Source organism: Neoarius graeffei, chromosome 3 (genome assembly GCF_027579695.1).
Source record: "Neoarius graeffei isolate fNeoGra1 chromosome 3, fNeoGra1.pri, whole genome shotgun sequence".
NCBI classification, from domain to species: domain Eukaryota; kingdom Metazoa; phylum Chordata; class Actinopteri; order Siluriformes; family Ariidae; genus Neoarius; species Neoarius graeffei.
In genome coordinates this window covers 47362106-47376497 of record NC_083571.1, presented here as the reverse complement: position 1 = coordinate 47376497, position 14392 = coordinate 47362106, and the positions used below count along the sequence as shown (strand labels likewise).

Below are 14392 nucleotides of genomic sequence, written 5' to 3'. Positions count from 1 at the left end.
TAAACACTCTGGGTGTTAATTCAACACTGGGGAATTTGCTGTGTAGCTATTAATTCTATGCTGCTGGCTAAGGTTAGCCAGGTAACTTCTGAAGTGTTGGTATTTATAGTACACAGCCAAAACATCCAGTTCCAGATTTAGTCCCCACTTTGTCATTATAATAACATCCAATCTTCTGGGAAGGCTTTTCACGACATTACATTACATTACAGCCATTTAGTAGACGCTCTTATCCAGAGTGATGTATAACAATTGAAAAAGTCAAGTACTTGAAGTGCTGAACTTCTAGACAAGAAAGTTCTAGTGACAACTGAACAAGTGACCGAATAATACTTCGTGTACTATCCTGCTGAAGTAACAACAATCAGCAAACAGCCAAGGAAACCAACCAACCATACAAATGAACTGAAAGTACAACCAGATAGAGAAAAATAAAACTCCAATGGCTAACCCCAGGTTAGACAGTACACAGCCTGGGTTGGTCAAGACCAACGGAACCAGGACAAGCAGCAGTCTTGAGTGGGCTGGGTAAGAGCAGAAAGGAGGAAGGGCCAGGCGACCAGTAGCAGCAGAGGATAGGGATCTCACTAGATTTTGGAGCATGGCTTTGGAGATTTGCCCATTTGGTCTGTGTAGAACAATTGAGTTATTCATGGAGCTTGCATTGTCATACTGGAGCAGGTTTGGGTCTTTGAGATCCAGTGAAGGGAAATTGTAACATTACCATTCATTACATGAAACATTACTTGCTCAAGAGCACTTCAGCATTTCCGGCTGGCCCAGGGAACCGAACCAGCAACCTTTCGGTCCCAAAGCTGCTTGGCCATGGCTTCCCCCATACATTTGCAATATGCATACATTGCAATACACGTACAATACATTTGTGAGAACAGCAAAGTGTTACAGAATGTCTATTATACTTCATTTAGTGTAATAGTTAGCCTGAATTAATACTGCAGCTGTACTACCACATAAAAAGACATTCTATACAAGTGTTTGCTTCCAACTTTGTGTCAAATTTTAGCATACATATCAACCTTTGGTCAATCAAACCTGTATAACCAACCTCCAAAATCCGTATTTCCCTTATAAAATCCTTATAAGATGCAAATTAAAATAATTTACCTAAAATTTGAATGATCATTAACAATGATATATCCCAGTTACTTTTTATTCAATATTAATAACAATAAACCTTCAGAATGAATACAAAGCTCCAATGTTTGACAAAAACACAAAGTGTCACTCTAATGTTCTGAATTGTACTCCATGACAGCTTTTTTAGCAGTCTGCACCAATACCTCACTAGGCTGCATGTCACAGCAAGTGTCTGTGTTGATCTTGCCGGAGTGCCCATTCGGAATCTTTTCAGTCGCTAGTGAAAGTCGCTCAGGTGGAAATATGCGTTTCAAACAAAATGTTACTTCCCGGTTGGCGGGATTCTCGCAATGCGGTGTGCGCATGATCAGAAGTGGAACGAAGTCTCGCTACCACAAGATAACGCGCGATTTCATAAGACTCTTTACTGGCTGTTTGTGCTTTCTGTGGTGTACAGTACGTTTGTAAATGTTATGCGCTCTTTTATCATCGTGGGAATTGATTATAGCTCTAAATAAATATTGAAGTTTTTTTTAAAGAATCCATATAACTTTATTTGTACGCCCGTATACTACGTTTATTGAATCAAATCCGTATAAAATACAGACATTCCGTATAGGTTGACATGTATGTTTTAGGGCAAATAGTGTCGCTCAGAAAGTAAGTGTATTTCCCTTAAAAAGGCTAACATTGCTAAGAAAAAGTACACTTCAAGTACGCCGACATTCAAGACACACAAATAAATGTAATTAAGTAAGATAATTAAGGGTAAATAAATATGAATAGAAAAGACTTCTAACAAAATATTAATTACCATCATCTCTTTATGACAAATATATTGGTAGGCATTTTTTAGTCTACAAGTTAGGAAAAAAAATCTTATAAAAACAGTCGTTGGTAGTGGACTTTTTGTCCATATTGTAGTTTCAGACTCACTTTTGCAAAGCGGTTGACCACCCTTCCTGATGGTGTGGTATCAAAGAACACCATGGGTGCTCTGAGGATGCTGGACAGTAATCGAGTGTGCAAAATTCTGGAGGCACGGACTGCTCCATCAGCCTGAAGCAAAGCGCCCAGAAACACCAAAATGCCTGACACATGCAGAAAAACGTCACATTTTCACGTAATCAACAACTCCACCTAGATTCTTAACTTGATCTTTCATTTGTTTGCAGAGCCAGATTTCTTAAAGGGGCCAGCTCACCCTTCACAGAACCCAATACATTGTTGTTATTGTTTACATACAGGCCATTGAAAGTATGTAACTGCTGCTCTGCTAGCTCTTTGTACACGTTCATCTATCTGAACACCACAGATTCACTGTCCGTGATCCTTGCAAAACCAATCTGAAACTTTTTCTTCATCCACGTATCATACGTGGAAGTTTTCAACACAATGTGTTTTCTTTCCTTCGAGACGGCCGAGGCCAGTTCTGGTCCATTACAATGGAATAACCGTAGAAAAGCGGAATGGATCGGTCAAAAGAATTTCAAATATAACTATTTTGATGAATATTTTCAATTTCACGTTACAAATTATGATCTATGGCTTGGGATGTTGCTGCATTCTTGCACCTGGTTTTTCAAAAGGTACTACAGTGGAATATTGATGGCATCGAAAATGGTGACTCGCTACTAAGCACAGAGGCTTCTGGGAAGGGTGAGCTGGCCCCTTTAACTTACTTAAAACATTGACAATGCGTCAACAAGAACAATGATAAAGGTTAAATTTATTCTTTACATTAATTTCTATTCATCCACTTAATGCCATTTGTTGGTACACTATTAAAAATATGTTCTCCAGAAGAAAAAAAAAACAAAGTTAGTAGACGAGCAATGGATTTTCTTAACATAAAACAAGTACTCTCAAGAGCTCTATTTTTGCATCTATTTTTAAATCGTCAGGAATTCACTGGCTCAAGTGTGATAGATCAGGTTTGGCATACATGTGTCAGCAATAACTGAACAAAAGTTCAATGCAGGGAACACAACAATTTCATTCACTTTACTGAATCTTTTAAAAAAGACTGAATCATTTATGAACAAAACATAAAATCATAGCACATGATCAAAAATAAGGACAAAGATTGGTGCAATGTATAAATGTGGTATCTTGGTGACCACCAGTGCATATCAGTTTTACTGGTAGATACACTCAATGACCACTTTATTAGGAACACCATCCACCTGCTGTTTTATGCAGTTGTCTAATCAGCCACTCCCTTGACAGCAGCACAATGCGTGAAATCATTCAGATACAAATCAAGAGCTTCAGTTAATGTTGACTTGAAACATCAGAATGGGAAAAATTGCGATCTCAAAGTGTGACTTTCACCGTAGCATGGGTGTTGGTTTGAGCCAGATGGACTGGTTGGAGTATTTCAGAAACTGCTGATCTCCTGGGGTTTTCACACACAACAGTCTGTATGTTTACAGAGAATGGTGCAAAAAACAAAAATCATTGAGTGAGCGACAGTTCTGTGGGTGGAAACGCCTTGTTGAGAAGAAAGGTCAGAGGAAAATGGTCAGTGCTATGTTTCCCAAAACGCTAAGAGATGATCTTTGTGCTACGATGCCTTTGGGAAACTCGGCACAGATTGGTTCGAGCTGGCATAAAGGATATAGCAACTCTTTACAACTGCGGTGAGCAGAAAAGCATCTCAGCATGCAACAACAGAAGAGCACATTGGGTTCCACTCCTGCACAGACATGGACAAAGTCCTCAACTTCATTACTTAAGTCAAAGTACAGATTCCGCTGGTCAAATGTTACTCCGATACAAGTGAAAGTTGTCCAGTCAAATTTTTACTCAAGTTAAAGTACTGAAGTACTTGCTTTTAAAAATACTTAAGTATTAAAAGTACATTTTCTGTCAACGCATCTTTGTATTATTGCCACAACGCTTACAAAACCTAATGCTGTTACCAAAGACAGAAATATGAATTCACAAAATGAACGCATGCTGTGCATCATGGTGGTTTAACGTTAAGTCAGTGAAACTCCACCTGACATGCTGGCAAACTCTTTTCAAACTCAAAATCATATTGGGTAGCTAACGCTACTAGAAAAGAAAGATTTCTACATTGTTTATTTGGCAAGATTATGTTAAAACATATTTCTGAAAGGACTTCAGATAAGTTAACATTATTCATATTAATGTAACTCTGTTTTTACATGCTAACTAATAGTGTCCAAGTTAACTAGCTATGTGTTATCGTTAGCCATGGACAAGGCTATGGTAACTTGGCGGGCAAATCCATAGAAAGTCATTTGACTACCCAGACTGCATAGCTATTGCAACGTTATCACTAGCTCTAAAAGCACAGACAACTTCATTGCAGGCTTTCTCTTGGAATAAAATGTTTATATACCTCAATATGCTTCTGCAGGTTGGACGGCGGGTTTTTGTAGGCGGTGATGTGGTTTGTTTTCGGCATACAAAAACATTTAAAATGAAACAAATTTTTAATCCTCTCAGAAAACTGAAACATGGGTTCATGGGCCCTGGGTGCGTGCATTCTCAAGAAGAACCGCCTCCTTCCATTCTGTCATCAACTGATCGTGTTAAATAACGCTGCTAAGAAATCATTGAACTTGATTTTATACAGTCTATGGACGTGACGTGACCCGAGTGATTACTGATCAGCTGTCTCAGTGTCACCTGCGAAAAAATCAATCACATTTTAGAAAGGAAAAGAAAGAAACATCCACTTTCAAAGCTGCTTCATAGTAATGAGGACCTTGATAGAAATGTAGTGGAGTGAAAAGTACGATATTTGTCTTTCAAATGTAGTGAAGTTAAAGTCATAAGTTTCAAAAAAAATAATCTCATCTCATTATCTCTAGCCGCTTTATCCTTCTACAGGGTCGCAGGCAAGCTGGAGCCTATCCCAGCCAACTACGGGCGAAAGGCGGGGCACACCCTGGACAAGTCGCCAGGTCATCACAGGGCTGACACATAGACACAGACAACCATTCACACTCACATTCACACCTACGGTCAATTTAGAGTCACCAATTAGCCTAACCTGCATGTCTTTGGACTGTGGGGGAAACCGGAGCACCCGGAGGAAACCCACGCGGACACGGGGAGAACATGCAAACTCCGCACAGAAAGGCCCTTGCCGGCCATGGGGCTCGAACCCAGGACCTTCTTGCTGTGAGGCGACAGTGCTAACCACTACACCACCGTACCGCCCTCAAAAAAAATAATACTCAAGTAAAGTACAGATACTCAGAAAGTGTACTTAAGTACAGTACAAGTAAATGTACTTCGTTACTGTCCACCTCTGCTCCTGCAGCCAAGAACAGGAATCTTAGACTCAAGAACAAGTTCCTATTAAAGTGGCCAGTGAGTGTATATTGTATAAACAGCTGTCTGACAAAACCTAGAGCAAATATAGTTTCTCTTTTCTCCATCCCTGTATTTTCTTCTAATATTTTCGAAGAATTTTGCATGCTTTGAAATTTTCCGCCATTGTCCCATGCAATTCAAGCAAAATTTTCATAACACTGTTATATTTCATTATACACTGATAATTACAACACCAAATTAACCTTACTTCATATTAACAACTCCAGTACGTCCAGTATATCCACCTTACATGTACAGTACTCCTGACAAACTGGCTGAAATCTATATAGTCTTCTTCATTGTTATTTTTCCCCTCTTTAGCATTTCCAAAAACCTAATTTCAGCATTTTCATTAAAAAAAAATTACAGTTTTTTTTGTTCTCATAGTTCAGAGACCTTCACTGGGGTAAATCACACGTTTACACAGATCTTCAAGATGCACTGCACTGTATCTTGGATAGAAGTGTGCACTTTTTTTTTTCTGAACGCCCACAAGCAGGCTAAAGAGACTGAAAGGCATTACAAAGAAAATGTGCAGAAGGTAAATGTGGTGCCTCTAATTCACATCATAAATGCTTTCAGTCTAAATTGTCCCAGCAAGGCGTGTGCTAATACAAAAACGGAACATGTGCCATGCTGGGCTGTAAAAGATTAAAGCAAGATATATAAGATAGCATTTTATGCCATTAAAATATCATCTTATTCCATGTGCACTAAGAGGTGATCTCAGGAGGCAGTAATAAATGCACATTTTGGAGCAAAACGGATTCAAAAACCTCAAAGCGTCCACGGATTTTAAATGCTAAACCATTTGGCTTTGTTCCACAAAAGGCAGCACAGCACATTATTTTATGACCAGAAAAAGTGGCTTGTGCTGAATGGACAGAGCAATTATCAAATTATCCTTGCACAAATATAGATAAATTATATTACATTACAGGCATTTAGCAGATGCTCTTATCCAGAGCGATGTACAACATACCCAGATCACCCTGGGGAGCAGTTGGGGGTTAGATGCCTTGCTCAAGGGCACTTCAGCCATTCCTGCTGGTCCAGGGAATCAAATTGGTGACCTTTTGGTCCCGAAGTTGCTTCTCTAAACATTAGGCCATGCCCCCGCCATCACCAACACATTCTATCACAAGAAACATTATAACTCTCGAAATTAATTAATTTGCATTTTACTGAAAAATGGTAGGTTTGAACATACATGCCGAGGTGTCAACTAAAATCTCTCCAAGGTCAAAAATATTATTCGTAAGTATGTCACATCTCCGGCAGCACGTGTCATCACTGAATCCATGAACTACACATCCCAGAATCCTCAGCCAAACAACAATCTGTACACCAGGTCACATGATCACTATTCTCCAGCCTTTACCCTGTCATTCGTCCAGTTCCTTGTGAAGTCTTGCTCCTGCCTTGAACAGTGAAAGTACTAATCCTTTCTTAAATCCATACCCTGCATTTATTCTGGTTTCGACTTCATCTTGCACTGTTAGCGAGTTTGCCTCCAACATCTCGACTCTGTTTGTTGTCTGTTCTATTTCATAAAATATATGCAAACTAGTAGTCGAATTTAAATAACAAACCACAGTAATCCTGAACAGGCACTTACTAAGGATGAATGAAGGGGTGGGGGGAAAAATACTGCGTATCCTATTTGTACCTGCATAGATGTTGGTTGTAAATAATGCATTTGTATTTCCTAACATCCCAAGCACACACATTTCATTTTCATGAAGCATTTCTGATGAACGTGTAAATACAGTACTCTGTGCCACTCCAAGTGCTCCAAAGACCCCAATTCGCATATCTCTAACATGGCCAGGGTAGCTGCTTCCATTGGGGTACTTCAGAGCATCATTGGTCCAGTCACTCAGCCATATGTTCTGACCTATGAAGACTATATTTTGGAGGAAGTAAATGGTAATGAATGTGGTGGTGAAGACCCAGCCAGAAGCTCTCAGGTATTGTAGGTAAACAGAAAATTTGACCTGGTGGGATAAAAAAGTAGGAGTTGAGTTGCAGTAGTTTTGTTCAAGCCTGTGCCCAAATAAAAAGTGCACTCATGACTTTTTGAGTGTTTCATCTCTGCACACGAGCACATTAAAATGACTTTTTCAACCTATCACACTTTACAAATAATAATAATAATAATAATAATAATAAAAGATTCAAAATGTGAGATATTAAGTATTTGTCAACTTGTTGACTACATGTATATGGGAAAAGTGATTGTCTTTCATGGCTTGTTTCAGGGCTCAAATTTGACCAACTGAAAGACACCATGGCAAAAAATATGGCAGCATATTGCATTAGGCACCATATTGCATTAGGTTTATGGTCATTTAGCACAAAAGGCTTTTCGCACAAGTCTTCAAGTCTTTGCCCTTATCAAAAAGAATTACACTTCAAGTTCATTTTATTAAGTATACTTAAGTAAAGTTAAAGTATATTTCCTTAAGTGTACTTTTGTGTACCAAGTATACTGATATCAATGTACTTACAGTATACTTGTAAGTAAGCTAATCTAATACTTCGTGGGACTAAATTGGCCCACTTTTAGTTTATAAAAAGTATACTTCAAGTCTAAGAGAAGTAAACTCTGAGTATACAACTAGTATTTTTTATTTTGTACTGCAAGTATACCACAAGTAAACTTATATACTAATAGTTTACGAGTTCTATACTTGTAGTCCACTCTTTAGTTTACAAAAGCATACTTCATAGTATACTGGAAATATATTATGAGTTCACTTGTTTTATACTTCTAGTCCACTTTTTAGTTTACTAAAGTATACTTTGTAGTATACTGGAAATATACTACTGGTTTACTCGTTACACATTTCTAGTCGACTTTTTAGTTTATAAAAGTATACATTTAGCATATTGGAAATATACTATTAGTTACTGGTTATATACATCAAGTCCACTTTTTAGTTTTGAAGTAAACTGCAATTACCCTTCCAGGTATACTATTAGTTTTCTAGCCCTAACCCTTACCTCATGCACACTACCAGTAGACAATTTAAGTGTTTTATACTTTAAGGTACGATGAAGTTCACAAAATAACAACAGATACTCAGGATGAAGAACATATTCTGTTAGGGTTTTGCTGGGATTCGAACCTGGTTCGTTGGTGTGATGATCCAGCAAACCCCCACTAGGCCACCAGGGGAATGACTCAAATGCAGAGGCGTGAGGCGGAAGTAGAAAAAGTAACAAAAGGTTTATTTAAACTATATACACTATATACAGGGCAAAACAAAAGACAAAAAAAAACCAAAGAGTATAATCCAAAAGAAAAGCAAAGTGCAAAAATTCAAAAGCTAAGAAGATCAAAAAACACAGTACAAAGGAAACTGGAGATAAACATAACAGCACAAAGACTCCGTGACAAGAGGACTGAACTCAGGGGTATAAATAGACAAACTAATTAAGGACACAGGTGAAGATAATTAGGCAATTAACACAAACACAAAACACAGGAACAGTGGCGGCCTCTAGAGGCCAAAATAAACACGACATGAAAAGGAAATAACAGCGGCCTCTAGAGGCCAAAACAGTCCTAGTCCTAACAGGACCCCCCCCCTCTAGGAGCGTCTCCTGACGTTCCCAGGGCGATCCGGATGGGCCGAATGGAAGTCCCGACATAGTTCTTTATCAAGGACATCCCGAGCAGGAACCCAGCAGCGCTCCTCAGGACCATAGCCCTCCCAGTCCACCAGATATTGCAACCCGCCGCGGACCCGGCGGGAGTCAAGCAGGCGATTCACAGTGAACACAGTCTGCCCCTGGAAGATGCGGGGGGGTGGGGGGTTCCTAGGGGCAGGGGCATACGTAGACGTCAGTACGGGCCGTAACAGGGAAACATGGAAAGTGGGGTTGATCCTCAGAGTCCGGGGCAACTGGAGCCGGTAGGAGACAGGGTTCACCCTGCGCACCACCTTGAAGGGGCCAATGTAGCGAGGAGCAAGCTTGCAGTTCTCCACCCGCAGTGGAAGGTCCTTAGTGGACAGCCAAACACGCTGCCCAGGGCGGAAAGCGTGTGCAGGTCTTCTATGGCGGTTGGCCTGAGTCTGGTTGGTTCTGGAGGTCTGTATGAGGGTCTTCCTGACCTTGCTCCAGGTCTTGCGACACCGTCTCACATATTGGTTGACCGAGGGCACCCCCGCGTCCTCCTCCTGGTCCGGGAACAGAGGTGGCTGGAACCCGAATTGGCACTGGAATGGCGACAGCTTGGTGGCCGATGACTGCAGGGTGTTGTGGGCGTACTCCGCCCATGGCAGCCAGGTGCTCCACGATGTCGGGTTATCCATAGCCAGGCCTCGCAGGGTGGTTTCCAGGTCCTGGTTGAGCCTCTCCGTCTGACCATTGGACTGTGGGTGAAACCCAGAGGAGAGGCTGGCAGTGGCTCCGATGACCTTGCAGAACCCGTGCCACACTCGGGAGGAGAACTGGGGCCCTCGGTCTGAGACGATGTCCTGTGGAAGACCAAAGACTCGGAAGACATGATTAAACAAAAGTTTCGCAGTTTCAAGAGCAGAAGGGAGTTTGCACAGTGGTATGAAGCGGCAGGCCTTGGAGAATCTGTCAACTAAGACCAAAATGACCATGTTACCTTGTGACTCAGGGAGACCCGTGATAAAGTCGACTGCCACGTGGGACCAGGGACGCCGGGGAATGGTCAGAGGATGCAGGAGACCCTGGGGACGCTGTCGTGGGTTCTTGGTTCTGGTGCAAACCTCACAGGACAGGACAAATGACCTTACTTCCTTCTCCATGTTAGGCCACCAGAAGCGTCTTTTCAGGAAGTCCAGGGTCCTCCGAGCTCCCGGGTGGGCGGTGAGAGGGGAAGAGTGACCCCACTGGAGAACCTTGGCCCGGGCTTGATGTGGGACGTACAAGAGGCCTGGTGGCCCCGTCCCAGGACCGGGGTCCTGGCGTTGGGCTCGTCGGACAGCCTCCTCAATACCCCAGCGGACAGGGGCCACAATCCGGGACACAGGGATAATAGGCCCGACTTCATTCTCCCTGTTAGTGGCAGAGAACAGTCTGGACAGTGCGTCAGGTTTGGTGTTCTTGGAGCCGGGGCGGTATGAGAGGGTGAAGTCAAACCGACTGAAAAACAGGGCCCACCTAGCCTGTCGAGGGTTCAGTCTCTTGGCTTGCTGGAGGTACTCCAGGTTCTTGTGGTCAGTCCAAACCAGGAATGGATGTTGTGCTCCCTCCAGCCAGTGCCTCCACTCCTCAAGGGCCAGTTTGACTGCTAGCAGTTCTCGATCCCCCACATCGTACCGGGACTCTGCAGGACTCAGGCGGTGGGAGAAGTAAGCGCAGGGCTGCAGCTTTCCTTCCGAACGTTGAGAGAGCACCGCGCCGACACCACTGTCCGAGGCGTCCACCTCCACGATGAATGGTTGGGAGGTGTCCGGGAGAACCAGAATGGGTGCCGTGCAGAAGCGGTCCTTGAGGTCTTTGAACGCCTTTTCTGCCTGAGGAGACCAGCCATAAGATCCACCTGTCCCTTTGGTGAGGTCTGACATGGGTGCTGCCACAGAACTGAAGTTCCTGATGAACTTGCGGTAGAAGTTAGCGAATCCTAAGAACCACTGAACCTCCTTAACGGACTTGGGAGTAGGCCAATCCCGGACGGCCAGGGTCTTGGCAGGGTCCATTTGGAGTTGGCCTGTCCGTACAATAAATCCCAGAAAGGAGACCTCGGGAACATGAAATTCGCATTTCTGGGCCTTGGCGAACAGATTGTTCTGTAGCAGCCTCTGGAGAACCTGGCGGACATGGTGGCGGTGCTCCTGCACGGTCTTGGAAAAGATAAGGATGTCGTCGAGGTAGACAAAAACGTATAGGTTAATCATGTCCCTTAAGACGTCGTTGATTAGGGCCTGAAAAACAGCTGGTGCGTTGGTGAGTCCGAAGGGCATCACCTGGTATTCGTAGTGCCCAGACGGGGTGTTAAAGGCAGTCTTCCACTCGTCTCCCTGTCGGATACGGATGAGGTGGTATGCGTTCCGTAGGTCCAACTTGGTGAAGACGGTGGCGCCTTGGAGCAGGTCGAAAGCTGTGGACATCAGCGGAAGGGGATATCGGTTGCGCACAGTGATCTTATTCAGGCCCCTGTAATCAATACATGGTCGGAGCCCCCCATCCTTCTTGCCGACAAAGAAGAAGCCGGCTCCAGCAGGTGAAGTGGAGGGTCGAATAAACCCAGAGACCAGGGCATCTTTGAGGTATTCCTCCATGGCCTTGCGTTCTGGCTGAGAGAGTGAAAACAGTCTGCCACGAGGAGGGGTAGTCCCAGGGAGCAAGTCGATGGCACAGTCGTAGGTCCGGTGCGGAGGAAGAACGGCGGCCCTGCTCTTGCTGAATACCTCCTTGAGATCCCAGTACTCTGTGGGAACTTGAGATAACTCGGTGAGATCAGGGGGCTCGGCAGGAGACACAGGAGAGCTAGAGAGCAGACAAGAGGCATGGCATGCAGGGCCCCATTCCACAACCTGGCTTGTTACCCAGTCTATGCGAGGGTTGTGGCGAGTAAGCCGGCCTAGAATAACTGGGAACTCAGGTGAAGGAATCAGGTGCAGGGATATTTCTTCCTTGTGACCTTGAGACTGGAGGAAAACTGGAGAAGTAACTTGGGTGACTCTTCCATCACCTAACGCTTGGCCATCGAGGGCAGACACAGACAGTGGGACTTCAAGAGGTGCAGTCGGAATATTGATGCTTTGGGCGAAGTGAATATCCATAAAGTTCCCAGCCGCCCCTGAGTCTATCAAAGCTTGACAAGAGTGGACAGACTCACCCCAGGAGATGGAGACCGGGATGTAGATTCCTTGGCCAGGGAGTCCGGGAGAGAGGGTAGGCCCCGTCACAACCCTCCCTCGGCTGGACGGGGCGGTCCTTTTCCCAAGAGTTCGGGACATGATGCTCGGAAGTGACCAGGCTTGCCACAGTAGATGCAGCACTTGTCCCTCCTTCTGCGCTCCCTCTCAGATGCGGAGAGGCGAGTACGACCCACTTGCATGGGTTCTGGACAGTCACTGAAGGAGGTAGACGGTCTCCAGGTAGAGGTAGGGAGGCTGGGGGGGCTCAAGGCTTGGTGGCGTTCTCTCATCCTGTTGTCCAGACGAATAGCATGTGAGATGAGGGTTTCGAGGTCACTTGGGCATCCAATAGAGGCCAGACCGTCCTTGATGGGGTCAGACAGACCATGGTGGAAGGCTGACACCAGGGCAGTCTCGTTCCATCCACTTACTGCTGCGAGTGTTCGGAACGAGATGGCGTAATCTGCGACGCTTCCTCCTTGCCGGATGGACATGAGCTTTCGGGCTGCGTCGGTACTGATGTCTGCCTGATCGAAGACCCGAAGCATCTCTTCAGAAAACAGCTGGAAATCAAAGCACTCAGGTCCCTGTCTTTGCCAGATAGCAGTAGCCCAGGCTCGCGCCTTACCAGCTAATAAGGTGATCACAAAGGCAATCTTGCGGCGATCCGTAGTGTAGGTGGTAGGCTGAAGCTCAAAGGTGAGTTGACACTGGGTAAGGAACTCTCGGCACTCACTGTGCTTGCCGTCATACCTCTGTGGTGCAGGAAGGCTGGGTTCGCGAGGTGAAGAAGGCAGCATTGCAGGAGGCACTAGAGCAGGAGTGGGAGCTGGATCAGGAGCAGGAACTGGATCAGGAGCAGGAGATGCAGGCAGAGATGTCAGCTGTGCCAGGGTTTTCCCAATTTGCTGAAGCAGTTCCTCGTGGCGAGCGAGGGCCTCACGTTGGCTGGTGAGCGTACGTCCATGAGCGTCCATGGTCGCTCCGAAGCGTGTCAAAGCTGCCATAATTCCCTGAAGGTTGGCCGGGTAGACAGTTGAAGCAGCCTCTGCTGAGTCGGTCATGACGGAGTCTTTCTGTTAGGGTTTTGCTGGGATTCGAACCTGGTTCGTTGGTGTGATGATCCAGCAAACCCCCACTAGGCCACCAGGGGAATGACTCAAATGCAGAGGCGTGAGGCGGAAGTAGAAAAAGTAACAAAAGGTTTATTTAAACTATATACACTATATACAGGGCAAAACAAAAGACAAAAAAAAACCAAAGAGTATAATCCAAAAGAAAAGCAAAGTGCAAAAATTCAAAAGCTAAGAAGATCAAAAAACACAGTACAAAGGAAACTGGAGATAAACATAGCACAAAGACTCCGTGACAAGAGGACTGAACTCAGGGGTATAAATAGACAAACTAATTAAGGACACAGGTGAAGATAATTAGGCAATTAACACAAACACAAAACACAGGAACAGTGGCGGCCTCTAGAGGCCAAAATAAACACGACATGAAAAGGAAATAACAGCGGCCTCTAGAGGCCAAAACAGTCCTAGTCCTAACATATTCATTTTCTTTAAAAATCAAAATTTAAAGCAACATTGTATTAAATGCCAAAGTATAAAAACATGGCAATGACAACTGAAATTAACATACAGTGGGGCAAAAAAAGTATTTAGTCAGTCACCAATTGTGCAAGTTCTCCCACTTAAAAAGATGAGAGAGGCCTGTAATTTTCATCATAGGTATACCTCAACTATGAGAGACAAAATGAGGAAAAAAAATCCAGAAAATCACATTGTCTAATTTTTAAAGAATTTATTTCCAAATTATGGTGGAAAATAAGTATTTGGTCAATAACAAAAGTTCATCTCAATACTTTGTTATATACCCTTTGTTGGCAATGACAGAGGTCAAACGTTTTCTGTAAGTCTTCGCAAGGTTTTCACACACCGTTGCTGGTATTTTGGCCCATTCCTCCATGCAGATCTCCTCTAGAGCAGTGATGTTTTGGGGCCATCGCTGGGCAACACGGACTTTCAACTCCCTCCAAAGATTTTCTATGGGGTTGAGATCTGGAGACTGGCTAGGCCACTCCAGGACCTTGA

The 14392-nt window shown here is 44.0% G+C and overlaps 1 protein-coding gene across 1 annotated transcript in view; it reads right to left on the bottom strand.

Annotated features, from left to right (window-relative positions):
* LOC132882560 (ATP-binding cassette sub-family C member 2-like) overlaps window positions 1-14392 on the bottom strand; it is a 144311-nt gene that overhangs the window by 59381 nt on the left and 70538 nt on the right. The window contains exons 22-23 of the mRNA XM_060915654.1: window positions 7226-7448; window positions 2035-2189 (exon numbers count right to left, since the gene is read on the bottom strand). Of these exons, the coding sequence (XP_060771637.1) occupies window positions 2035-2189; window positions 7226-7448 (378 nt within the window). The remainder of the gene's footprint in view (window positions 1-2034; window positions 2190-7225; window positions 7449-14392) is intronic.